At 42.2% G+C, this 25639-nt stretch overlaps 1 protein-coding gene across 1 annotated transcript in view; it reads left to right on the top strand.

The window, feature by feature from the left end:
• The window catches only part of LOC133405893 (PH domain leucine-rich repeat-containing protein phosphatase 1-like), a 47592-nt gene that overhangs the window by 4129 nt on the left and 17824 nt on the right, over window positions 1-25639 (top strand). Inside the window, exons 2-7 of the mRNA XM_061682949.1 lie at window positions 11783-11979; window positions 17490-17615; window positions 17737-17885; window positions 18145-18291; window positions 18873-19100; window positions 21680-21882. Of these exons, the coding sequence (XP_061538933.1) occupies window positions 11783-11979; window positions 17490-17615; window positions 17737-17885; window positions 18145-18291; window positions 18873-19100; window positions 21680-21882 (1050 nt within the window). The remainder of the gene's footprint in view (window positions 1-11782; window positions 11980-17489; window positions 17616-17736; window positions 17886-18144; window positions 18292-18872; window positions 19101-21679; window positions 21883-25639) is intronic.

Genomic DNA, 25639 nt, shown 5'->3' on the forward strand with positions numbered 1-25639 from the left:
TTTGCTCATTAATCCATTGCTCGAGTTGGTCTTCCAACTTGGGCCACCTCGCCTTGTTTCCGCAGAAACTCAGCTTGGTCTTCTGGACTTGGCGAAGCTCGTTTTCCTGCTTCCTCCACTTGCGAACCATGGATTCGTTGATCTCAAATTCTCTCGCGGCTGCTCGATTCCCATGTTCCTCCACGTAACTAATAGCTTACAGTTTAAACTGTGCTTCGTAAGCGTGTCTCTTCATATGTGCCATTTTCGGGGGTCCTCAGCCAAACCGATGCACATACCGGAACTATATACCCACTGGGGGCGTGTCTTTAGCGTCCTCTGTCACGCGCACCCTTCCCCCTTTACGTCCGCATGCTGTCCTTAGTCACGTCCTCCTTTCTCTATATAAGCAGCGTGTCGACAAGAAATCCTCCTATTCAGTCAAGCGGAGCGCTCATTAAAGTCACACAACAACATTTACAGATTTTGGAACTCTGCGCACACATAAGGCGCGCCGCATTATAAGGGGCACTGTCCATTTTGGAGAAAATGTAATACATTTAAGTGCGCCTTATGGACGTGAAAATATGGTACATATGCATATGGTGGGGTCAGGGAAGGGGGAGTGAGCAGTCAGGGAGCGGGGGGGGGGGGTGCCATAAAGAAGGGAAAAGGAAATACCATAGAGAAAGATAAGTAAAAAGAAAACAAGGGAAATGTCCCATGTCAGTGAGAAGAGGGTGCAATACGATGTGCGCAATTCCTCCCCCCCCCCCCCCCCCCCTAAACAAATTACTGCACCGTTTTTCTTCACTAAATACCAAATATTAGAGCAAACTTGAAAGTAATACTCATCTATTAGAAGAGCCAAGGGGTGACTTTGGAATCGCAAAAAAGTTGACAGTCTACGCATAGTATGTCCACAACCAGTGAGGCACATTCTCCTTGTTGGCGGTAATTCTTCATTAGAGGGTACATCGCTCATTGATTTCGTGTGGAAACTGGTCATTCATCCCAAACTGTATACCCTTCAGCTCCCATCCTTTTGACTTGACAAAGACTGCTGGAAATGTTCGAATTTGGCGATGATAGGACGGGGATGACTCCCTACTCGCGGTCCTCCTAGTCTATGTACTTGGTGGAAGGTGATGTTAGTGAGTGTGAGTCTTTCCTTCAGGATTGTCAGCGCTGTCGACATGAAATGTTTTACTCGAGCCCCTGTATTGTCAGGTGTACTCTCGGAAATGCTGGAAAATATTACGTTATCCCGCATGCTTCTTGACTGTAAATCCAGCATTGCTTCTTTGAGTTTTTAATTTTTTTTCTCTTTTTTTCTTCTTTCTTTCTTGAGAACTTCTACCTGCGTTGTTATCGCTTTCATGGCTGACTGAAGTTCGGCATTGTCTTCTGTTAGCTCACTGACTTGTTGGTGCGTGAACGCCAATATGGTTTTGAGCTACTTAATCTCCCGGTGTACTAGATCAAGAAGTGATAACTTCTTGTCAATGGAGGAGAGGACTTGAACATGGTCGGGAGAGCAGAGTTCTAAATCTTCAGTGCTAGTGGATGAGTTAGCCTTCCTGTCTTTTCAGCAGATTGCTGCAGTCGTCATGGTGGGATCCGCTAGGTTGTATGACGAAGCGATCAAAAGAGCCGTCGATGAAATCTTCGAGTGGCTCCACAATGTTATCTTGGTGTCAGCAAGGATTGGAAAAATAATAATCCGCCCCGTAATAAGAGGGGGAAAAAAAGTGGATGAGGAGGAAAATTAGTCTCGGGGGTTACTAATCCGATTTTGCAGCGTAGCCGCCAAAATTTCGTCTGTATCTCATGGTGTCAGAGCATGTATCGGTCCTATGCATCACCATTACTAAATTACACACAAAAAGTGACTGCCAACAATTTTTCCTGTTATGGTCTCTTCAATGTTTCCTTACATGCTCGTCATGACATTCATATTTAAGAGCGATTACTTCTCTCGCTGAAGCGTAATCTTGTGTATTTTTGTTAAGTGGAATAGGACAGTTAAATTACTCCACTCAGACTTACAGTGGGTACGGAATGTATTCAGACCCCTTAAATTTTTCACTGCAGCCATTTGCCAAAATCATTTGTTAATTTTTTTCCACTCATTAATGTACACACAGCACATCATTTTGACAAAAAAACAGAATTGTTGAAATTTTTGCAGATTTATATAAAAAAAAAACATAAATATCAAACAGCCATAAGTATTTCGACCCTTTGCTGTGACATTCATATTTTTAACTCTGGTGCTGTCCATTTCTTCTTATCATCCTTGAGATGGTTCTACACCGTAATTGGAGTCCAGCTGTGTTTGATAATACTGATTCGACTTGATGAGGAAAGCCACACACGTGTCTACATAAGACCTGATAGCGCACAGTGCATGTCAGCAAATGAGAATCATGAGGTCAAAGGAACTGCCTGAAGAGCTCAGAGACAGAATTGTGACAATACATAGATCAGGCCAAGGTTACAAAAAATATTCTGCTGCACTTAAGGTTCCTAAGAGCACAGTGGCCTCCATAATCCTTAAATTGAAAATGTTTGGGATGACCAGAAACTTTGCTAGAGCAGGCCGTCCAGCCAAACTGAACAATTGGGGGAGAAGAGCCTTGGTGAGAGAGGTAAAGTAGAACTCAAAGATCACTGTGGCTGAGCTCCAGAGATGCAGTCGGGACATGGGAGAAAGTTCTAGAAAGTCAATCATCACTGCAGCCTTCCACCAGTTGGGGCTTTATGGCAGAGTGGCCCGACGGAGGCCTCTCCTCAGTGCAAGACATGAAATCCTGCATGGAGTTTGCTAAAAAAAAAACAAACCTAAAGGACTCCAAGATGGTGAGAAATAAGATTATCTGGTCTGATGAGACCATGATAGAACTTTTAGGCCTTAATTCTAAGTGGTTTGTGTGGAGAAAACCAGGCACTGCTCATCACCTGTCCAATTGAAGGCGAGATGGCGCCTACCAGTGTTGTCGCCTCGGTTCTGCGCTCTCTAGTATTGTGTTTGTGTTTTTCGTTCGTCTTTGGAGACATTACACGACTCACTTACACAAGGGGAGACTTGCTAAAAATAAAGGAGACTACTCCGGGGAAAAAACTGAGCGGATTTGCGAAAGTTGGTGAAAGAAAGTCCGAATTACTCACCGGAGCGGCGTCCGCGGTTTTCGGCGCATGGAGGCGCAGGCGACGCCACAGAGGGAAGCGAGCCGGCATCCAGGTGAAACGCCGCAAGAGAGGATACAGATTGGCGTTCCCGTCAATCCACCTCGCGAATGTACGCTCCCTACCCAACAAAATGGACGAGCTTCATCTCCTGATAAAGACCAGTAAAGACTTTGGACGTTCCGCCGCCATGTGCTTTACAGAGACCTGGCTTTGTGAGGCTGTACCCGATGGCGCCGTCATGCTTCCAGGTTTCCATCTTCACCGAGCGGACCGTATCGCGGAGTTATCGGGGAAAACAAAAGGCGGCGGGATATGCTTCTATATCAACGAAAAATGATGTAGGGACGTCACAGAGCTCAGCACACACTGCAGCCCGCATTTGGAGACGCTGTTTTTGAACTGTAAGCCATTCTTCTCGCCGCGTGAGTTCGCATCATTCATCCTCGCTGGAGCGTACATCCCGTCTCAAGCTAACACGAACGCCGCACTGCTAACGCTTGCGGAACAAGTCAACGAAATTGGAAAAAAAAACACCCGGACTCACTCCTCATTATTCTCGGGGACTTTAACAAAGCTAAACTCAACCACGAACTCCCTAAATACAAGCAGCACATCGACTGTCCTACCAGGGAAAATAACATTCTGGACCACTGCTATACTACACTAAAAAACGCATACCGTGCTATACCTGGTGCAGCCCTGGGCTTGTCTGATCACTGCTTAATTCACTTAATACCGACATACAGGCAGGAACTTAAATGCTCGAAGCCTACAGTGAAAACAGTGAAAAAGTGGACCAATGAAGCAAAGATAGAACTTCAAAGCTGTTTAGACTGCACAGACTGCAGTGTCTTTGAAAATTCAGCTGGCAGCCTGGATGAATGTACGGACACTGTTACATCCTATATCAGTTTCTGTGAAGAGGTTTGTGTACCAACAAAGTCATTTCGCACTTTCAACAACAACAAGCTGTGGTTCACTGCCAAACTTAAGCAGCTTCGCCAAGATAAGGAGGACGCATATCAGAGCGGGGACAGGGCCGTGTATAATTGTGCTAGAAACCTGCTGACTAAATAAATTAACATTGCAAAGAGGAACTATGCAGCAAAGTTGGAAAAACAGTTTCGCGCTAACGACCCTAAATCAGTCTGGCGTGCATTCCAATCGTTGACTAATTACAAGCGACGATCCCCCAAGAGGAGAACAATAGCACACTAGCCAACGACTTGAATACATTCTACTGCAGATTTGCAAAGGACAGTTTCACACCACACACCCACCCGGCCGCACCCGCGACCACAACCACACCTCTGACTTCTGCGTTAACCATCCATGAACAGGATGTGAGACGCATCTTCAAACAACAGAAGATTAACAAAGCGGCAGGCCCGGACCATGTGTCCCCATCCTGCCTCAAAGACTGCGCGGACCAGCTCGCGCCAGTCTTCACTCAGATCTTCAATACATCTCTGGAACTGTGCGAAGTATCATCCTGTTTCAAACGCTCCACCATCATTCCAGTCCCCAAGAAACCTACAATCTCGGGTCTAAATGACTACAGGCCTGTCGCCTTGACATCTGTGGTCATAAAGTCCTTTGAACGTCTCGTGCTGGACCAGCTCAAGAGCGTCACAGGTCCCCTGCTGGACCCCCTGCAGTTTGCCTACCGAGCGAAGAGGTCTGCGGATGATGCAGTCAACATGGGACTGCACTTCATCCTTGAACACCTCGACAGTGCAGGGACCTACGCGAGGATCCTGTTCGTGGACTTCAGCTCAGCGTTCAACACCATCATCCCTGAACTCCTTTCAACCAAGCTTCTCCAGCTCAGCGTCTCACCTGCCATCTGCCAGTGGATTTACAGCTTCCTGACGGGCAGGACACAGTAGGTGAGGCTGGGAGAGACCACCTCATCCACACGCAGCATCAGCACTGGGGCGCCCCAAGGTTGTGTCCTCTCCGCTGCTCTTCTCTCTCTACACGAACGACTGCACCTCAGCGCACCCAACTGTCAAACTCCTCAAGTTTGCAGATGACAGCACTGTCCTCGGCCTCATCAAGGACGGTGACGAGTCTGCCTATCGACAGGAAGTGGAGCGGCTGGAGCTGTGGTGCAGCCGACACAACCTGGAGCTGAACACACTCAAGACTGTAAAGATGATCGTGGACTTCAGGAGGCATCCTTTGCCACAGCTGCCCCTCACGTTGTCCAGCTGCCTTGTGTCAACCGTCGAGACCTTCAAGTTCCTGGGAATTACAGTCTCTCAGGACCTGAAGTGGGTGACCAACATCAACTCCGTCCTCAAAAAGGCCCAGCAGAGGATGTACTTCCTGCGGCTTCTGAGAAATCTCGGCCTACACAGTGGTCATCGAATCATTCCTGTGTTCTTCCTTCACAGTCTGGGTTGGTGCTGCTACAAAAAAGGACAAACTCCGACTGCAACGGACAATCAAAACTGCTGACAGGATTGTCGGTACCCCCCTACACACCCTTGAGGACTTGCACGCTGCCAGAACTAAGACAAAAGCGTACAAAATCCTCTCGGACCCTCCGCATCCCGGTCACCAGCTCTTCCAGCTCCTTCCCTCTGGTGGGCGCTACCGATCAATGCAAACTAGAACTAGCAGACATTCCAACAGCTTCTTCCCTCTTGCGATCAACTTCTTAAACACCTAACCTACAATTCCATTACAACATGCTGGCAATTTTTTGACTTGAGTTCATTGTCACATTTCTGTGGGGCCAATTATATATTACTTGTGCACTAACTGTAGTAGTCTCGCCACGCTGCACTATTTGCATATCTGTTGTTGACCAATACTGGCCACTCGTGCCAGAGTAGAATCTGCTCCATTTGCACACTGACTGAGGAGTATCTGCAAGATTTGCACAATCAACATTGTCCCAGATTATCGCGCTACTCGTCACTTTAAACTGCATACACTCCTTGAAGTCTCGGCGTCCTTTTCACAATGGTCATTGCACCGGACTATTGCAATATTAGTCATTCAAACTGCTCTAAGTGCTAGAGGAGTCTGCATCTTTTGCACAATTGTCAAAAAGAAAATTTACCCGCATTACCAGATAACTATTAACCCCTTATTGCTCAGTGACTGTTTTTTGTCAATGTCTTTATGTCTCAAAAGTGTTCTCTGTCAATTGATTGTCTGTTGTCGCACGAGAGCGGCTCCAACTACCGGAGACAAATTCCTTGTGTATTTTTTGGACATACTTGGCAAATAAAGATGATTCTGATTCTGAATACAGTCCCAACAGTGAAGCATGGTGGTGGCAGCATCATGCTGTGGGGGAGTTTTTCAGCTGCAGGTACAGGACAATTGTTTGCAATTGAAGGACAGATGAATGTGGCCAAGTACAGGAATATACTGGACAAAAACCTTCTCCAGAGTGCTCAGGACCTCAGACTGGGCCGAAAGTTCACTTTCCAACAAGACAATCACCCTAAGCATACAGCTAAAATAAGGATGGAGTGGCTTCAGAACAACTCCGTGACTGTTCTTGAATAGCCCAGACAGAGCCCTGACTTAAACCCAATTGAGCATCTCTGGAGAAACCTGAAAATGGCTGTCCACCAATGTTTACCATCCAACCTGACTGAACTGGAGAGGATCTGCAAGGAGGAATGGCAGAGCATTCCCAAATCCAGGTGTGAAAGACTCATGGCTATATTAGCTCAAAAGGGTGCTCCGACTAAATACTGAGCAAAAGGTCTGAATACTTATGGCTGTGTGATATTTCAGTTTTTCTTTTTAAATAAATTGCAAAAATTTAATTTTTTTCCTGTCAATATGGGGTGCTGTGTGTACATTTAATGAGGAAGAAAAATGAACTTAAATGATTTTAGCAAATGGCTGCAATGTAACAAAGAGTGAACATTTTTAGGGGGTCTGAATACTTTCCCTACCCACTGTACCTTAACATTATGACATTATGATTTGTGGCTGGATTTGGACCTCAGATCTGTGAGGCGAATGTGCTAACCACCTCACAGTTCTGAAGACCCGGTTTCTAATCCGTCCTCCCTTAGTGGTACTGCAGTTTCCTCCCACAATCTAAAAATATGCATGGTAGGTGTTAAATATATTGTAGAAGTTATCATTTATTTGCTTAGCTTGCATTCGTATTATGGGCGATTTTGATAAAGGAAGATGTCTCTCCTTCAAGGAGATGACTCAGCAGGAATCATCAGAGAGAAGGACGTGGCCGGGACGTGTTGGTCCCATGTTTTCACCTTGAAACCCTACCCTTAGTGTGTTGTGTCTTGTAGCTTAGTACGTTATGTCTTGTTAACTTGGAAACCTCCCTATTTTCAAATAAATGCAGGAGCGACGGGAGAGATTGTTTAGAGCGTGTTGAGAGGCTGTAATCTGAACAATCTCCCATAAGCCCTCCTCATGACAAAAAGAAACCAGCGTCTTCATTCCTTTTTGTGTCTATTTTTTATAATGTTGGGTAGGGTAAATCCAACAATAGGTTAATTGCAGACTCTTAAATTTTCCGTATTTTCCGTAGGTGTGAATGTAAGTGTTTTTTATTTATTTTATTTTTTTTATGTGCCCTGTGGTTTGCTGGCGACCCGTTCAGGGGGAGACTCTGCCTCTCGCCTGAAGTCAGCTGAGATGGCGCCCGCACACCCATGACCCTAGTGAGGGTATGCGGTTAAGAGAATAGATGGATTTGTTAAAAGGGTTTGCGGCCTGCTTCTTATGTGATAAATCATGTGACGTAACTATCGCATGAAATTGGTCAGAATGGTCAAGCTGATAACGGTCTTGATTGTGCAGGGATGCCCAAACCCCTGTCCACACACGCATCAGGCCGAGTATCATTTGGTACTGGAATGAAAAGAAATAATGACGTGGTTAAAATTGTTATTTTATTTTCATTCTTGCAGGTATTATATTTTGAAAAACGACAACTATCGCCCCTGGCAGCCTTTTATGCATCAGTGAAACACGAAACAGTGATCCAAAAACAAATTTGACTGGAGCAATCCTTTGGAAGGGGAGAAAGCCATTTACGAGACACCAGAGTCACAGACTGCCAGCAAAAAGAAAGCAGTGTTCAAAAGAAAATATAAAAGTCTAACTTGAGTTACAGATTAATAGCATTACACACCCAGTCTGTATAATATGTGGTGACTGACTAGTTACTGAAGCTATCAAACCCTCAAAACTGCATCGCCACAATTTAGATAAACGTACGTTGTATTAAAGAAGCTGTGGATTTTATTGAAGAAAAAAACCAAAACGTGAACATTAAGGACAGAAACACTGTAGGGTCACAACTACGATAGCGTCTGTGCTAAAAGCACCATTTTCAGTGGCTGACCGCATTGCTAAAGCTAAGAAGCGAAAAACTGATCTGCCTGCTACAAAGAAACATTCAAGTGAACGTTTTGTCAAAGCTAGTATGAAAAAAGTAGCAAATGTTGCACTTTCGTTAGCACCATACAGTGCTGTGAAAAAGTATGGTCCCCCTTCTCAAATTATATTTTTGCATAGTTTCTCCACTTTGCTTAAGATCATCAAACAAATGTGAATGGATATCAGACAACTATAACCCAAGTGAACAAATTAAACTTTTTAAATGGTGATTTTATTTATTAAAAAAATATATTTCTCAGTTACCTGGCCTTGTGTAGGGGAAAAATGTAATTACCCCCCTCGTTACATCATGAATTATTTGTGGGTAATCACAATTTTTGGTTAATATTCACTGATGACAACAATGCCTGATTACCTCCATACCTGTTCGATCAAGAAATCACTTAAACAGAATGTGTCCCGACAAAATCAAGTCGGACAAAATATCTAAAAAAGCTGCAACAAAATGAGACGATCCAAAGAAATTCCAGAACAGTCAAGAAGTAAAGTAATTGGCATCTAGTCTGGAAAGGTTTACAAAAGGAGGATCAGGATTCCAGCAATCCTTAGGGGGAGCCATTATTCCCACATGGAGAAAACATGGAACAGTGGTGAACCTTCCAAAGAGTGGCCAGCCTACAAAGATTGCCCCAAGAAAACAGCAATGACTCATCCAGGAGGCCACAAAGGAACTCTGGACAACTTGTAAAGAACTGCAGGCCCCCCTTGCCTCAGTTAAGGTCAGTCATCGAGAATCAAGAACCGAATGGAACCGGGATTAACGATCCGGTTCTCCCGGAATCATTCAAACTAAAACATTTCGGTTCCCAGTTTCAATGCCTAGAAGTGGCGAAAACCAATGAAGAAATGTCAAAAACCAACGAAGAAGAAGAACACGCGTGCTTGTGCCCAACAGCGGCGGCAAACAAGAGTTTCTTAACTTTGTTAAAATGAATGACCGCCTCAGTGCAACACTTGGAATAAGATTATATTGTGCAAAGGAGGCTTTCACGATGTGTAGCGTCTGACACGCTCAGCCAACACCCCGCAGATCTTCAGTGAAGTCAACTCTCAGTCAATTGGGTGAGTGAAACAATAAAATACGTCTATGCCAACATTGAGACAGCTAACAAGGTAAACAGTAGGTTGTGCTTTTGCACTGATGGCTTTTAGCGTTTATTTTAGTCTTCAAACCAACGTAAGAGCCTATGACAGAAAAAAAAAAAAGACGGATGCGTCTGAATGTGGTAGTTTTTGAAGCTGTGACTCCCGCCTCATTCCACTCCTTCTGGATCTCTGCTAGATTCTTGAATCTTCTCTGTTTGATCATCCGCTGAAGCCCACGGTCATCTCTTTTGCTGGTGCATCATCTCCTACCACATTTTGTCCTTCCATTGATATGCTTGGACACAGCACTCTGTGAACAGCCAGCCTCCTTAGCTATGAACTTTTGTGGCTTACCCATCCTATTGAGGGTATCAATGATGGTCTTCTGGCCAGTTGTCAAGTCTGCAGTCTTCCCCATATTGAACCCAACTGAGACAATTGAACCAAACTGAAGCAATTTAATGACATCTGGGTCATCCTGTGCAGGTGTTTTGAATTCAGTAGATGATTAGTGTGTGACACTCAGTTTCAAACATTTATGGCCTGGAAAATTTGGGCTAAATTCTTCATAGTATTAAAAATTTTTTGAATTCCAGATTTTGTGGGTTTTATGAGCTGGAAGCCCAAATTATGTAAAAATAAACAAATATTGTTTAAATTGTGGGCCCTGAATCTATAATCTATGAAAGTTTAACTTTTTGAATGGAATTATGGAAATACATATACTTGATATTCTATTTTTTTTTTGGAAAGGGTCTGTATTGTTTGTTAAAAAAAGTAGTGCAATAATTTTTTCCCTAACATGAGGAATATTAATAATTAATAATGGCGATTACAATCTTGACAATCTTGATCAAAATTACCGTGATTATTCTTTTGGCCACCGGCACGAAGATAGCTGGGATAGGCTCCAGCAGCCCACGACCCTAGTGAGGATAAGAAAATGGATGGATGGATATTATTTTGGCCGTAATCGTGCAGCCCAAGGGCACAGCTATAGAAAAAGTTTAAATGTACATTGTGATGCGCCAAAATTTCGACCACTGAAATATTTCGGCTGAAAATGGCCCAAAAGTGTATTTTTGGTTTCGAGCCAAAAGACTTTCGGCACCGAAATAAAATGGCCAAAACAGGATGTTGTTATGATGCAAGCAAAAACTGTGGCCAGCGCGCGGTAGTTTACACTATATTGTAAAAGAGAGAAATTTAAAAAAAACTGCGTGTCCACATTGACCAGTCGCCCAACCTCGCTGCTTTCCTCTGTTAGGGTACGAAGGGGAATGCTTGTTGCACACTATTATGCGTTGTCCAGGCTAATGGCAGCTAATGCGGCTAAATACCATGCCAAGCCGCGGTGGCGAAAGTTCACTTCTTATCGGGAATAAGTCACTAATCATCACCTCGATAGCAATGAATATGCTACATTTCGGACAAGTGCTTCAAATGCGTCTGCCATTACAATAAAATGCTTTTCCAGTTTAGGGTCACGGGGAGCTGGAGCCTATCCCAGCTGACTTCAAAAAGTCAAAAAGGTGGGACTGGGAAAAACTGGCAGCACTCCTTTTCTCATGATGTAACAGTTACCACTTGTTCATGTTTTGGCTTTTCTTCATCCTCTTTTTTTTTTCATTTATGATCTGTTGACTTATTTCCAAAAAGCCTGCGAGTAGAGGGTGCCAATAGAGAGCTCTCTGACGCCCATGGTCAAAGTTGTCCTTGATATAGTGCAATATCAGCCATCTGTTGGAGGTGGGGCCCATCATCCAGCGCCGGTATTAAGGGGTCCCTTTCTGGGGGTTGTTGACAGCCACATGTTGTTTGTTGCACTGTTAAAGCAGTTTTGAATCACCTTTTGTTCCCATTCCAAGAGTGTCCCTCCTTGCTTGCCGTAGATTAAGTTGTGCGGGCATACCGCAGCGTGCTCGTTGGACTCCAATTACTTACAAATACATATTTGACAGATATGGCATGCCATTAAACAATTCCGTCTTCGGTGGGTACCGCTCCACGAGCACAGAGTTTCTCCAGCCCGCTACCCTACCTGTTGCTACTTGGACTCCGGGGAAAAAAAGTGGTTTCAGTGCATCCCGACTAATAAGCCTTTCTCTCTTTACAGGAAAGCCTCGGAGTGTGGGAGGTTCAGAGCGTGTGCAGCTTTCTGGGGTGTTCAACGTGCGGAAAGGGAAGCTTGTGCTGCCTGTGAACCGCTGGTCAAAACGCCAAGTCACTTTGAGTGGAACCTGCCTTATTGCGTCATCTGTGAAACACGCCCACACTGGCAAGATACACATACTCCCTCTTATTGGAGGCAAGGTATGTATTCAAGTCAAAGCATGCCTTGAATTGTTAAGTACAGTATATTATAGAAGGCACATCCCATTACTCATTTTCCAGCAGAAAATTGTATTGTCTGCATATATTATGTACGTTATTGAATTCAATGCCTAGTTTTATCTGCTGCTGTTTTTATCTGCGGCTCCCCAAAAAAATCACTTACCACTTTATTGTTCAAAAAAGTCATTATACAGTGCCGTGAAAAAGTATTGGCACCCTTCCCAAATTCCTATATTTTTGCGTAGTTTCCCCCTTTGTTTAAGATCATCATCCATCCATCTTCTCTACCACTTATCCGAATTAGGATTGCGGGCGTGCTAGAGCCTATCCCAGCTATCTTTGGGCGAGAGGCGGGGTACAACCTGAACTGGTCGCCAGCCAATCGCAGGGCACATATAAACAAACAACCATTCGCACTCGCATTCACACCTATGGGCAATTGAGAGTCTTCAATTAACCTACCATGCATGTTTTGGGGATGTGGGAGGAAACTAGGCTTTACACGATCAGGATTTTTGGGGCTGATCAGCAAGTTTAAAAAAAACAATCACTGATCCGATCACAAGATGGAGCAATGTGTCTATTTACATGACTTACTCATTTATTGTATATACTTGTGTACTGTATACTATATCCATCCATTCATCCATTTTCTGTAAAGCTTATCCTCACAGGGGTTGTGGGCGTGCTGGAGTCTGTCCCAGCTCAAATCAGTCTCCAGCATTTTAGACAAAAGTTAAAACACCAATGACCTCTGGGTGGCATTCAAGGATTGTCCTCTGACATAAGTTTAGGTCAAATCAACATTAAAACATGACAGAAATAATGGGTGCTAACTGACTGTAATTAAATTACTTAATTGCAATTAAATTACTTTAATAAATACTGTTAATGACATGCTTACTCTAACTTTCTCAACTGTCCCAGCTATATGGACTGGTGTTGTCCAGAGTTCGAGTCCGTTTGACTTTTTTATTTTTATCCCCCCCCAAAAGGTGCATCGCTTGAACGCGGCATGCTCCTCGGGTACATTCTTCAGGTGCTCGATCAAATTTGTTGTTAAAGCATTTAGATGACATTCTCCACGACGTATTTCAGTTGTGCACAGACTGCAAATAACTTACGTGTTGTTTGTCTGAGACACTGCAAAATAGTGCCACACCGACGACGTGTTTTTTCACCGTCAAGATAAAAAAAACTGTATTGGCCGTCAGATAGTTACAGTACTGCACAACAAGACGTGACAAGGCTAAAAATAGACTAGCTTATGGATTCATACGCGACAAAGACGTGGCGTTAAATGTCTTGTGCGAAGCCGATCGATGACGTCATTGATCGGCTCGGCGACTTATGACATGAAAGCCGATCAACATAAAATGCTAATTATCGGCCGGTACCACCGATCAGATCGGCCTAAAGTCTAGAGGAAACCAGAGTACCCTTAAAAAACCCACGCAGGCACGGGGAGAACATGCAAACTCCACACAGGCGAGGCCGCATTTGAACCCGGCTCCTCAGAACTGTGAGGTCGATGTGCTAACCAGTCGTCCACTGTGTCGCCTTTTACAAATGATGTACTGTAGTACAAGAGAACACATTCACTTCACTTTCCCGTGACCTCATTCATAGATATCATACGAGGAGATAAGTATATAACACTCTGGACTGCTCTGTGTGTTGTTTTAAGCGTTCAATTTACCGTAACATGGGTGCTAATATTATTAGTATGTCCAAACGGGTTCCTCTGCTGGTCACTTTTAATATTACAGTATACAGTGGGGCAGAAAAATATTTAGTCAGCCACCAATTGTCCAAGTTCTCCCACTTAAAAAGATGAGAGAGGCCTGTAATTTTCATCATCTCACCTATAACAATACACAATATGAGAAAAAAAATCCAGAAAACTGTATTGTCTCATTTTAAAATAATTTATTAGCAAATTATGGTGGAAAACAAGTATTTGGTCAATAACAAAAGTTCATCACAATACTTTATTATATACCCTTTGTTGGCAATGACAGAGGTCAAATGTTTTCTGTAAGTCTTCAAGGTTTTTCACACATTGTTGCTGATATTTTATCCCATTCCTCCATGCAGATCTCTTCTAGATCAGTGATGTTTTGGGGCTGTCACTGGGCAACACAGACTTTCAACTCCCTCCAAATATTTTCTATGGGGTTGAGATCTGGAGACTGGCTAGGCTACTCCAGGACATTGAAATGCTTCACGAAGCCACTCCTTCATTGCCCGAGCGGTGTGTTTGGGATCAATGTCATGCTGAAAGACCCAGCCACGTTTCATCTTCAATGTCCTTGCTGATAGAAGGAGGTTTTCACGCAAAATCTCACGATACATGGCCCCATTCATTCTTTCCTTTACACCGATCAGTCGTCCTGGTCCCTTTGCAGAAAAACAACCCCAAAGCATGATGTTTCCATCCCCATGCTTCACAGTAGGTATGGTGTTCTTTGGATGGAACTCCACATTCTTTCTCCTCCAAACACGACAAGTTGAGTTTTTACCAAAACGTTCTATTTTTTTTTCATCCGACCATATGACATTCTACCAATCCTCTTCTGGATCATCCAAATGCGCTCTAGCAAACTTCAGACGGGCCTGGACAAGTACTGCCATAAGCAGGGGGACCCATCTGGCACTGCAGGATTTGAGTCCCAGCGTAGTGTGTTACTGATGGCCTTTGCTACTTTGGTCCCAGCTCTCGGCAGGTCATTCACTAGGTTCCCTCGTGTAGTCCAGGGATTTTTTTTTCACCGTTCTTGTGATAATTTTGACCCCACAGGGTGAGATCTTGCGTGGAGCCCCAGATCGAGGGCGATTATCAATGGTCTTGTATGTCTTCCATTTTTTAATAATTGCTCCCACAGTTTATTTCTTCACACCAAGCTGCTTACCTATTGCAGATTCAGTCTTCCCAGCCTGGTGCAGGTCTACAATTTTGTTTCTGGCGTCCTTTGACAGCTCTTTGGTCTTGGCCATAGTGGAGTTTGGAGTGTGACTGTTTGAGGTTGTGGACAGGTGTCTTTTGTACAGATAACGAGTTCAAACCGGGGCCATGAATACAGGTAACAAGTGGAGGACAACAGAACCTCTTAAAGAAGAAGATACAGGTCTATGAGAGCCAGAAGTCTTGCTTGTTTGTAGGTGACCAAATACTTATTTTCCACCATAATTTGCTAATAAATTCTTTAAAAATCAGACAATGTGATTTTTCTGGATTTTTTTTCCTCATTCTGTCTCACAAAGGTGAGGTATATCTATGATGAAAATTACAAGCCTCTCTCATATTTCTAACTCATTCACTGCCAGCCGTTTCCTGAGCAGGGAACCCCTATATTGCCAGGCATGTTCGAGCAATTTCACTGATTTTCTAAGCCCCACAGAATATTATTTACTATGACGATGTAAACACCAAAACCACCAGTATTTAACAATTTACTCACGTTATTTTTTGATCAATCCTCATCCACAAATCCATCAAAGTCCTCATCATCTGTATCTGAAATGAACAGCTGGGCAAGTTCTCCAGCAAACATGCCAGGTTCCCTCTCGTCATTGTCTGTGTCAGTCTCGTTGCCGTGCTGCTCCTCAGAAATTATGCCAGGTTTTACGAAAGCTCAAACAACAGTGCAAGCAGACACGTTAGCGCAAGCATCCACAATCCATTCACAAATTGTGGAATAACTCGCCCGGCGCTGCCTCCTAGTCTTAGTAAAGCTGTGTTCGCCATCTGTCATCCATCGCTCCCACGCCGCTCGCAACTTCACTTTGAAAGCCCTGTTTACACCGATGTCCAGTGGTTGGAGTTCCTTCGTCAAGCCTCCCGGAATGATGGAAAGCTCCGAGTTATTGCCCTCAGTCGAATTGTGACTGGAGAGACGCTTCTCCCGGCTGTTCTTTGCTCATTAATCCATTGCTCGAGTTGGTCTTCCAACTCGCCTTGTTTCTGCGGAAACTCAGCATGTTCATGACAATAAAAGATGATTCTTCTTCTTCTTCTTCTTCTTCGTCTTCTTGACTTGGCGAAGCTCGTTTTCCTGCTTCCTCCACTTCCAAACCATGGATTCGTTGATCTTGAATTCTCTCACGGCTGTTCGATTCCCATGTTCCTCCACGTAACTGATAGCTTGCAGTTTAAACTGTGCTTCGTAAGCGTGTCTCTTCGTAGGTGCCATTTTCGGGGATCCTTAGCCAAACCGATGTTGTTTTGCACAATACACATCCCGGCAGTGTATACCTACTGGAGGCATTTCTTTAGCGTCCTCTTTCATACGCACCCTTCCCCCTTTAACGTCCGCATGCTGTCTGTCCTCAGTCACGTCCGCCTTTCCTCTACATAAGCAGCGTGTCTGTAGGAAATGCTCCCAGTCAGTCAAGCGGAGCGCTCATCAAAGTCACACACCAACATTTACAGATTTTGGAACTCTGCGCACACATAAGTCGTGCCGCATTATAAGGCGCCCCGTCCATTTTGGAGAAAATTTAAGACTTTTAAGTGCGCCTTATGGTCGTGAAGATACGGTACTTTGATTCAGGCTGCAACTGTTACAAGGGTGATGCAATAAAAACATCCATCTATTCATTTTCAACTCCGCTTATCCTGGTTAGGGTCGCGGGGCGCTGGAGCCTATCCCAGCTGACTTTGGGCGAAAGGCAGACTGCACACTGAACTGGTCGCCAGTCAGTAGCAGGGCACATATAGACACAGACAACCATTTGCACTCACATTCACTGAGTGGGGACTGAACCCACGCTGCCCGCACCAAAGTGAGGCGAGTGTACCACTACATCATCAGTGACGCAATAAAAACATAAAATAAATATATAATCTAAAATGAAATAAGGCGGCACGGTGGGCGACTGGTCACAGTTCTGAGGACTGGGGTTCAAATCCCAGCCTTTCCTGTGTTGAGTTTGCATGTTCTCCCCGTTCCTGCATGGGTTTTCTCCGGCCCCACCGGTTTCCTCCCACATCCCAAAAACATGCGTGGTCGATTGATTGAAGACTCTAAATTTCCCGTAGGTGTTAATGTGAGTGCGAATGGTTGTTTGTTTGTTTATATGTGCCCTGCAATTGGCTGGCGACCAGTTCAGGGTTTACTCTGCCTGTCTCCCGATGATAGCTGGGATAGGCTCCAGCACGCCCGCGACCCTAGTGTGGATAAGCGTTACAAAAAATTGATGGATAATATAAAATAACAAATATTGAAGCCAGAATTTATTAACTATTACGATTATAGTGTAATGATTGTTCTGCAATTGAACAGTATGGAGCCTTATTTTGATCCCATTACAAAATATAACACAATAACTTTCCCGCGGCAATGTTCTTGACAAAATTGTGAAAATATGGAAATTCAGACAAATTTGCACAAATTGTTGTGGAAGTGAATTTCTATAGGTTGGCAGCTCAGGTACAGTCAGACATAATGTTGCGATGCAAAGAACCCAGTACATGTTCCTGATTGCAGGTGGAGGAGGTGAAGAGACACAGCCACTGTTTGGCGCTCAGCTCAGTTGGTCCCCAGAGCCAGACCTACTATATCAGCTATGACTCATACACAGAATACCTCCACTGGCACAGAACGGCCTCAAAGGTGTGAGACTTAACCTTCTCAATGTTTGTAGAAGTTTCTTTTAACACTGATGTTGTTTTAAAGATTTATCACGATAATTATAACTGAACACAATGGTTCTGTCCATCCTCCGCTGAATCAGATTGTGTCCCAGAGGGTGAACTCAATTGATCTGTCATGCTGCAGTCTAGAGGAATTGCCTACTCAGCTGTTTTACAGCCAGGACCTCACACATCTCTATCTGAAAAACAACTTCATGTCCTTGCACAAAGGGATTCCAGCACTTACAAGGTGATTTTCTAGGACACATACACCATACACTGTCATAAAGAGTTGACGGCCTTTTTTTGTGTTTCGAAACAGTGTGTTCAACTGACAAACAGCTAGTTAAGTTTCTCCCCCCCCCCTCTGTCCTTCTCTTGGATGTAGAATGTCTGTGTTAGCTACTTTCCTCTTAACTGTGAACAGCTCAGAGTAAATTACAAATGAAATGCAGCACTTCAGCAGAGATTATTGATTATAGCACTGCGGCACTATATCGTCATTGCAGGTTTTGTAAACTGAGAACCCTCAGTTTGTCAAATAATGCGCTGTCTGAGTTCCCACTGGCCTTATGTGACCTCTCCTCACTGACTGAGCTCAACTTGTCTGGAAATTGCCTTTCATCCCTTCCTGTGGAAGTTGGAAACATGCACAAGTAAGTAAAAAAAAAAAAAAGCTGCTTTCACTTCCATTCTGAAGTTGGTTCACATTAATAATGTCCTTCAGGTCATACTTTGGTGTTACACTTGTGTAGCATTCTTTACTTTGATCTCATCCATTAAATATTGGTTGTTACATGGTGGTCTGTTAGGACATTGATAACAAGTGTCAATAGACAGATTTGTTTTTCAGTGCACAGTTGATTATGTTCAGGGGCACAATTTGCAAGAAACACACATAGGCCTGCCTTTACCGAATGCTGCTAGATAAACTATTGGGAATCTGGACGAGCTGTGAAAGTTAACACACATTCTACGTAAATTGCTGTTTTTGTTTTTTTCCAATGATATACCAAACGTTCTACTTGTGGCTGCATCTATAGATGACATTTTCCGTTATTTATCTTTATCAGTACATCTAAATGGATTTTTTTCCCCCCATGTACAATGACAACACATAACTCTCATCAACTCAATGTTGAGGTTTGCAGAATTGACCATAACATATTTCAAGAGTAAAGGAGGAGGGAAAAGTGCTTTCCATTTTTGTCAATTAACCCGAAAACTATGTTTGCAGCCTGCAGACACTTATTCTAGATGCAAACCGCCTGAACTCATTGCCTGCGGAGCTGGGCTCCTTGGAGCCTTTGGTCTACCTTGGCTTGTCTTTCAACTGTTTCACTTGTATACCCCCTGTCCTGGACAAGATAAGAGACATGGAGAGACTGTGTCTGGCAGGAAACCAAATCTCTGTCTTGCACATGGCCAGACTACAGTGGTTGTCCACTCGCCACATAGATCTCAGGTAAACCGTTCATCTTAGATTGATTTATTTACTTATTCAAGAGGTGTGTTTGCATTCCCCCCATAGTATACCAGCATGCTGATTTTGTGTCTCAGGTTGTGTTAGCATCATTTTGTGACAACCTTAAAAAACTAAAATTGCAGATTCCGAGTCAAATTGACAGTCATTAATGACGGATTAATATACAATAGTCCCGTCACAGTATCTACTGTATACTAATACTACTACCACTGTCAGAAATGTGAAATTTAATCATTGTAACGTGGACTCGAGTTGCCTCGAGTCAGTGTTTTGATGACCTGTGAGCTTGAGGCTTGGATTTAGGAGGGAAAAGGCTTGGGACTAAACTTTACATGATGACTTGTAAGACTTTGACTATTGTTCATTTTATATGTTCGCTTTAAAGATATAAAATGTATTTGTTATGGTATGCAAATGCATCCTGGAAATGGCACTGCCAAGATTTAGAGGATTGGCCTGTCAGTCAAACCACTTCCTCGTTACGGAGAGGCATGGTGCAGACTTTAAAAACTCCCAAGTGTGATGTGAAATTTGCCTAGTACATATCTGTAAATTCCTAAGCCTGTTCTTAAAGTCCATTCAATGGGAAAATAAATGTTTCTAAATTTGACATAACACAGAGAAGTGTTTTGAACAACCCTGCCAAATTTGAATGATTTAAAAAAAATAATACAAATCATGAAAAATCAACTCTTCTTGCGTACACACCCCAACATGTTCGAGCAGCGAAAATATACCTGCTTAAAGCTTTTAGTGCCCGGTATATATTACACAAGGTCGTCCCGGGGCTTTCCTCCTCGCTTGGCGTTGTCTGTGTGTGGGTCCACAAAACAGAGACACTTGAGAGAAAGTTAACCTTTTATTAAACACTGCTGGATATATCGTTCAGCCTGGGGCTCACACTACATGACAGACATTTGAACACATACTTCCTGCATGTAGTGTTTTTAACTTCAATTTACTTCATTTTGAAATAAAAATGTTTTCCATGTACCGTTATTAACTGAATTGTACCCCATTTTAAAACCATTACTACTTCATGCAATTAATTGTTAATCTGACCTTTTCAAAGCACTTTTACACGTGGTTTGAGAGTAGGGCTGCACAGTTATGGCCAAAATAATAATCACGATTATTTTGATCAGTATTGTAATTATGATTATTAATCATTATTATTCCTCATGCTAGGGAAAAATCTTTCTTTTTATTGGATTACTTTTAAAAAAACAATATGTAACAGTTCTCAGTTCAAAATGAGTCTTTAAATAAGAATAAATGACGATAATTTAAAAAAATAAATGTACCCAAAAAAAATCTACTTTAGCAAGGGCTAAAGGAATAAATGTTATTACAAAGTGCAATCACAAATTGCAACTTAATGAAAGCAAATGTAGTTAATGCATAAAAGGCAATATTTTCGTACATTTTTTTCTTTAATTTCTTAGGCTGTAAGCACCGACTTTTCATTTGAAAATCCCCGTCGATATAGTGAATTGTCAAGGACGATATGTCTCTATTGTTCTGCTTAACAATTGGGCAGTCGTGCATGGTCACAAACTGCAAAGGACTCTGCTCTTGTGATTTCCCTCTCTGTTTCGTTTTTCCTTGCTGCCAGGCCAGCCCAAAAGTCGAGGGAACCGGTACAACGATTGTCAATAGTGTGTTACCGTGACACGTTTCCTCTCCACCAATGTGCTGAGAGAGGCAACTTCAAAATAAAAGTTTCATATATTTTACATTGGACATTAATGCCATTCTAGGCTTTGATTTTGATTTATGCAGACAAGACCCTTTTAGTTATTTATAAATATCATATTCTGCAAATGCAACAACTTTGAAAAAGGAAATTAGGACTGAATAAAATTTTGTGCAAACAGATTACCGGTATTCTAGTCTTGCTCTGTTTTTTTTTTTGCGGAAAGAGAGAAAAACAAGTTTGTTGTTTGGAGTGTAAAACAGGTTTTTGATCGACACTCAGTATTAAACTGCATAATTATTATTAAAGTTATGGAATGAAGTGGTGTTCAATTAGAGTGTATTATTATATATTATTGTTATATGTGTACATGCATACATTACAGATTAGATAAATTGGCCAATGTCATTGTTTGACCTTATTGGTCTTATCTCTTTTTGAAGACCGGACACTGCAGGTAAGATTGCATTAAAAAGGTGACTTGACTTGATTTATTACAGGACTTGAGTAAACCTTTAATTTGACTTACCCAAGAGAAAATGACTTTGGACTTCCTTGAGAGTTGTGAGACTTGCACATGTGTGATTTGATACCATCTGTGACAACTGCTATTACTACTAATCTCTGTTACGTTCGCCAACAGTTAATGTGCAGGACACTTCATTTCCCCCCTTTATAGCAGAGTATTTACAGCTTTTTCAGAAAAATAGAATTGAGTGAAAATAACACAGTAGGCTTCAAATGCTGTGATATAGCGACTAAAGATAGACATGCTCCAATTACCGGTACAAATACTAATGTATTTACAGATAACCAACTACCAGCTGATTTCCCACTGTTTATTATGTTCATTGTCGTACAGGCTCAACCGGCTTCAAAGTGTGACAATGGGAGACAAGCAGCAGCTCATCCACATTGTGCAGCTGGATCTGAGGGATACTGGTCTACAGGAGCTAGATGTCAGGCCTCTCTGTAAACTGGAGGTTCTTTACTGTGACAGAAACAGACTCTCCCTTGTTAGAGTCAGTGGACACAGCCTCAAGAGTCTGCATGCTGCACACAACGGTACAGTGCAAAGTATTAACAGCGCTTTGCTCTTTCTCCTTTTGGTTATGGTACAGCCTTATTCTGAGAGACTTTTTTTTTCCCCCTAAAAAATAATCTACACGTAACACCCCATAAATTACAATGGGCCTCATTCACTAACAGTGTATTCATATGTAATGGTGCTTAAATTGTCCGCACGCACGTTTAATGCACAAATCTGTGATTCATGATTATGTTCGTACTTGAACATCTGCGTACTCTACAAACAAATTTAGAACCTCCTCAGACCATGTGTATGCACAAATAATGACAGATCAGCTTTTGAAAAAACGTCAAACACATCCTTTACCCAAGATGCACAATTTATTGAAACGACAGTCATTTATGAGAACAATAATTTTAACATTAATAACTTAAACCGGGAATTTGCTAATAGGTTGACTAATTTCCTAAATAAGCGTGAAAAGGTCACTTCTCATCACTTTTACCCTTGTTCTGTTCAAGCATATGTACATTTACTTATGTATCCGGCGCTGGCTGTCTGGGTGCAATGTGACTTCACTCAACGAGCAGGAAATTTGACCGTTTGCATTTTCAAGTTTATCTAAAGGTTATTCTTTCAAATCCGTACGATAATCTGACTAAGGCCTGATACACACGAGGATTTTTTTCAAATATAAATTTAAAAAAAAAATTTCTATAGACCCCACACATGAAGATAAATGAATCAGGCATTTAACAGTTTTTTGGTTGTATTGTGTGTGGTGTGCTCCAATAACCTCGGCACGGAACACCAACGCAAATTTTGTTACGCCGCCGATCTCGCGTGAGCAGGGCCATTGTCATAAAAAAAGACTTGCTTTGGAAAGTACTTCTTGCCGTCTGAGGAACCCACTTTCATACAAAATATGAAATTGGACAGGATATTGTTTTTGTTACTCCGCCTCTCGCCCAAAAATACAGACCCTTTCCAAAAAATTTGAATATCATGAAAAAGTTTATTTATTTCCATTATTCCATTAAAAAAAAAAAAAACTTTCATAGATTATAGATTCAGGGCCCACAATTTCAAGTATTTATTTGTTTATTTTTACATAATTTGCGATTCCAGCTCATAAAACCTACAAAATCAGGAAAAAAAGCAACTAATTTCAATACTGTGAAGAAATCAGCCCAAATTTTGCAGGCCATAAATGTTTTAAATAGACTTTACACGATCAGGATTTTTGGGGCCGACCAGCGAGTTCAAAAAAATGATAACTGATCACCGATCCGATCACAAGCTTGAGCAATGTGGTGTCTCTTTAAAGTACTTGTTCATTTACTGTATATACTTGTGTACTTAATTGCTCAAAAAATTATATTTACAAGAAATAATGTATCTTTGTTCCTCTATGTATGCCAGTGAGGCATAGTGACAGAACAAATTATAAATGCTCTTCTATTAGATTGCAGGAAGCATATTCAGTAATTAATGTATCCACTTTTTGTGACATTTTTGTTTTTTGGTGTGCCGTGGGATTCTTCAATTGTAAAATATGTGCCTTGGCTCCATAAAGGTTGGAAATCACTGCTCTAGTCAGATCGTGTGTTCTAATCAGTCAGGTCAAACCAACATTACAACATGACAGAAATAATGGGTGCTAACGTATTGTAATTAAATTACTTTATTGTAATTACTTCACACACACCAAAACATTAGAGCATGATTCGACAGAATGCCTGCATGTTTGCTTGCAACCGTTAGTGCTAGCACTAGCTTGCTAGGCTACATAACCTTTTGTTGCCTGCTTGCGAGCGGTATCGTATTAAAAGTACGTGAACATACATCAAGCAATCAATAAATGAACTTAATCTTCCAAGCACCGGTGACCACCAGCACGTTTTCCCCAATTTTGTTCTTATAATACACGTGTCGCAATGTCGTCGCCATGATAATGAGTGTATCCGGTCACGTTTATGAGTTGACAAGATAAAGCCCCGTGATCGTAAAAGATGGGATATGTTGTTATCGGAATCCAAGATTTTATTGGAATAGTTTGATATACTGCAATCGCGAAAGACCAAATGTGTCTTGTAGTCTGATCCACGCATTACATGTTGTCTGTCTCAAAGGTGTTGTCAGTCCCACGCCGCTGACATGTTTATTTTTTTTTTTTTAAATACTTTATTGGTGGTCAAATATTTGCAGTACTACGTCAAAAGACACACGACAAGGCTAAAAATAAAATGGCTTTTGGATTCAAATTTACTGTACACGATGGCGACACAGGGTAAATGTCTTTTGCGGAGCGAATTATGACATTAAAGCCGATCAGCTAATCAGCATAAAATGCTAATTATCGGCCGATACCCTTCAGGCCGATCAGATCAGATCTAGTTTTAAATTGAGTGTCACACACTAATCATCGATTCAACTCAAAGCACCTGCACAGGTTGCCCCAGGTGTCTTTAAATTGCTTCAGTTTGGTTCATTTCTCTCAGTTGGGTTCCATTTGGGGAAGACTGCAGACTTGACAACTGGCCAGAAGACCATCATTGATACCATTCATAGGATGGGTAAGCCACAAACGTTCATGGAGAGGTCTTGGTAAACTCTGCTTTCTTGAATCCAAGGTCACCACAACAGTCTATCAGAATGTTTTAGAGAACTTCATGATTCTTTCCGCTGAGGATCAACTGTATGGAGATGCAGATTACATCTTCCAGCAGGACCTGGTCCCTGCCCATACCGCGAGAAGCACCAAAACCTGGTTTGATTGATGCCCATGCCATCACCGTGCTTCACTGGCCAGCCAACTCGCCGGATCTAAACCCCATTGAGAATCTATGGGGTATTATCAAGAGGAAAATGAGGGGCACCACACCCAAAAACAAAGGAGAACTGACAGCAAGTATCAAGGAAATCTGGGCTTCCATAACTCTCAGGCAATGCCACAGGCTGATTGCCTCAATGCCACAGCAGTGATTAAAGGAAAGGGATTTCCAAGTATTAAAGATTAACATATCGCTTCGTTTTAAATTGTGGGCCCTGAATCTATAATCTGTGAAAGTTGAACTTTTTGAATGAAACTCTGGAAATATATAAAGTTTTCCATGATATTCTAATTTTTTTGGGGAAAGGGTCTTTATGTACGTTTTCAGTTCAAAATTAATCTTTAAATAAGAATAAATGCTGAATTAAAAAAAATAAATGTACCTCCCAAAAATTCTACTTTAGCAAGGGCTAACTGAATAAAGTGCAATCACGAATTGCAACTTAATGGACACAAATACAGTTAATACATAGAAGGCAATAAATAACATTCGGCTGCAAGCACCGACTTTTCATTTGAAAATCCCCGTCGTCAATATAGTGAATTGTCAAGGATGGTACGTCTCCGTTGTTCTGCTTGACCATTGATCAGTCGTGCACAGTCACAAACTACAAAGAACAAAGTTTCCCTCTCTATTTACTCCCAGCGTTTTTTAATTGCGGTCAGGCAAGCCAAAATGTTAAGGTCAAGGCAGCTGTAAGAATGACTGTTTGCAGGGCGCTTCTTTGATTGGCTTTATTCCGTTCCATGTCACAACTCACATTGTCATGACTCGGGGAGACGTCAGTTTCCCCCACACACATGAAGAGTTTTGGACATAAATATTGTACACGTTCATTATTTAAGATTGTTTGCCCCTAACTGTTTCAGACCCTAAGATCGGGACAGTTCCACTCTTAAAGGAGACATATTTTGCCAAACAAACTTTTTCCAGTACAGTATTTGGTATGTAATATTGT

The sequence above is a fragment of the Phycodurus eques genome, chromosome 8 (genome assembly GCF_024500275.1).
Source record: "Phycodurus eques isolate BA_2022a chromosome 8, UOR_Pequ_1.1, whole genome shotgun sequence".
Lineage (NCBI taxonomy): Eukaryota > Metazoa > Chordata > Actinopteri > Syngnathiformes > Syngnathidae > Phycodurus > Phycodurus eques.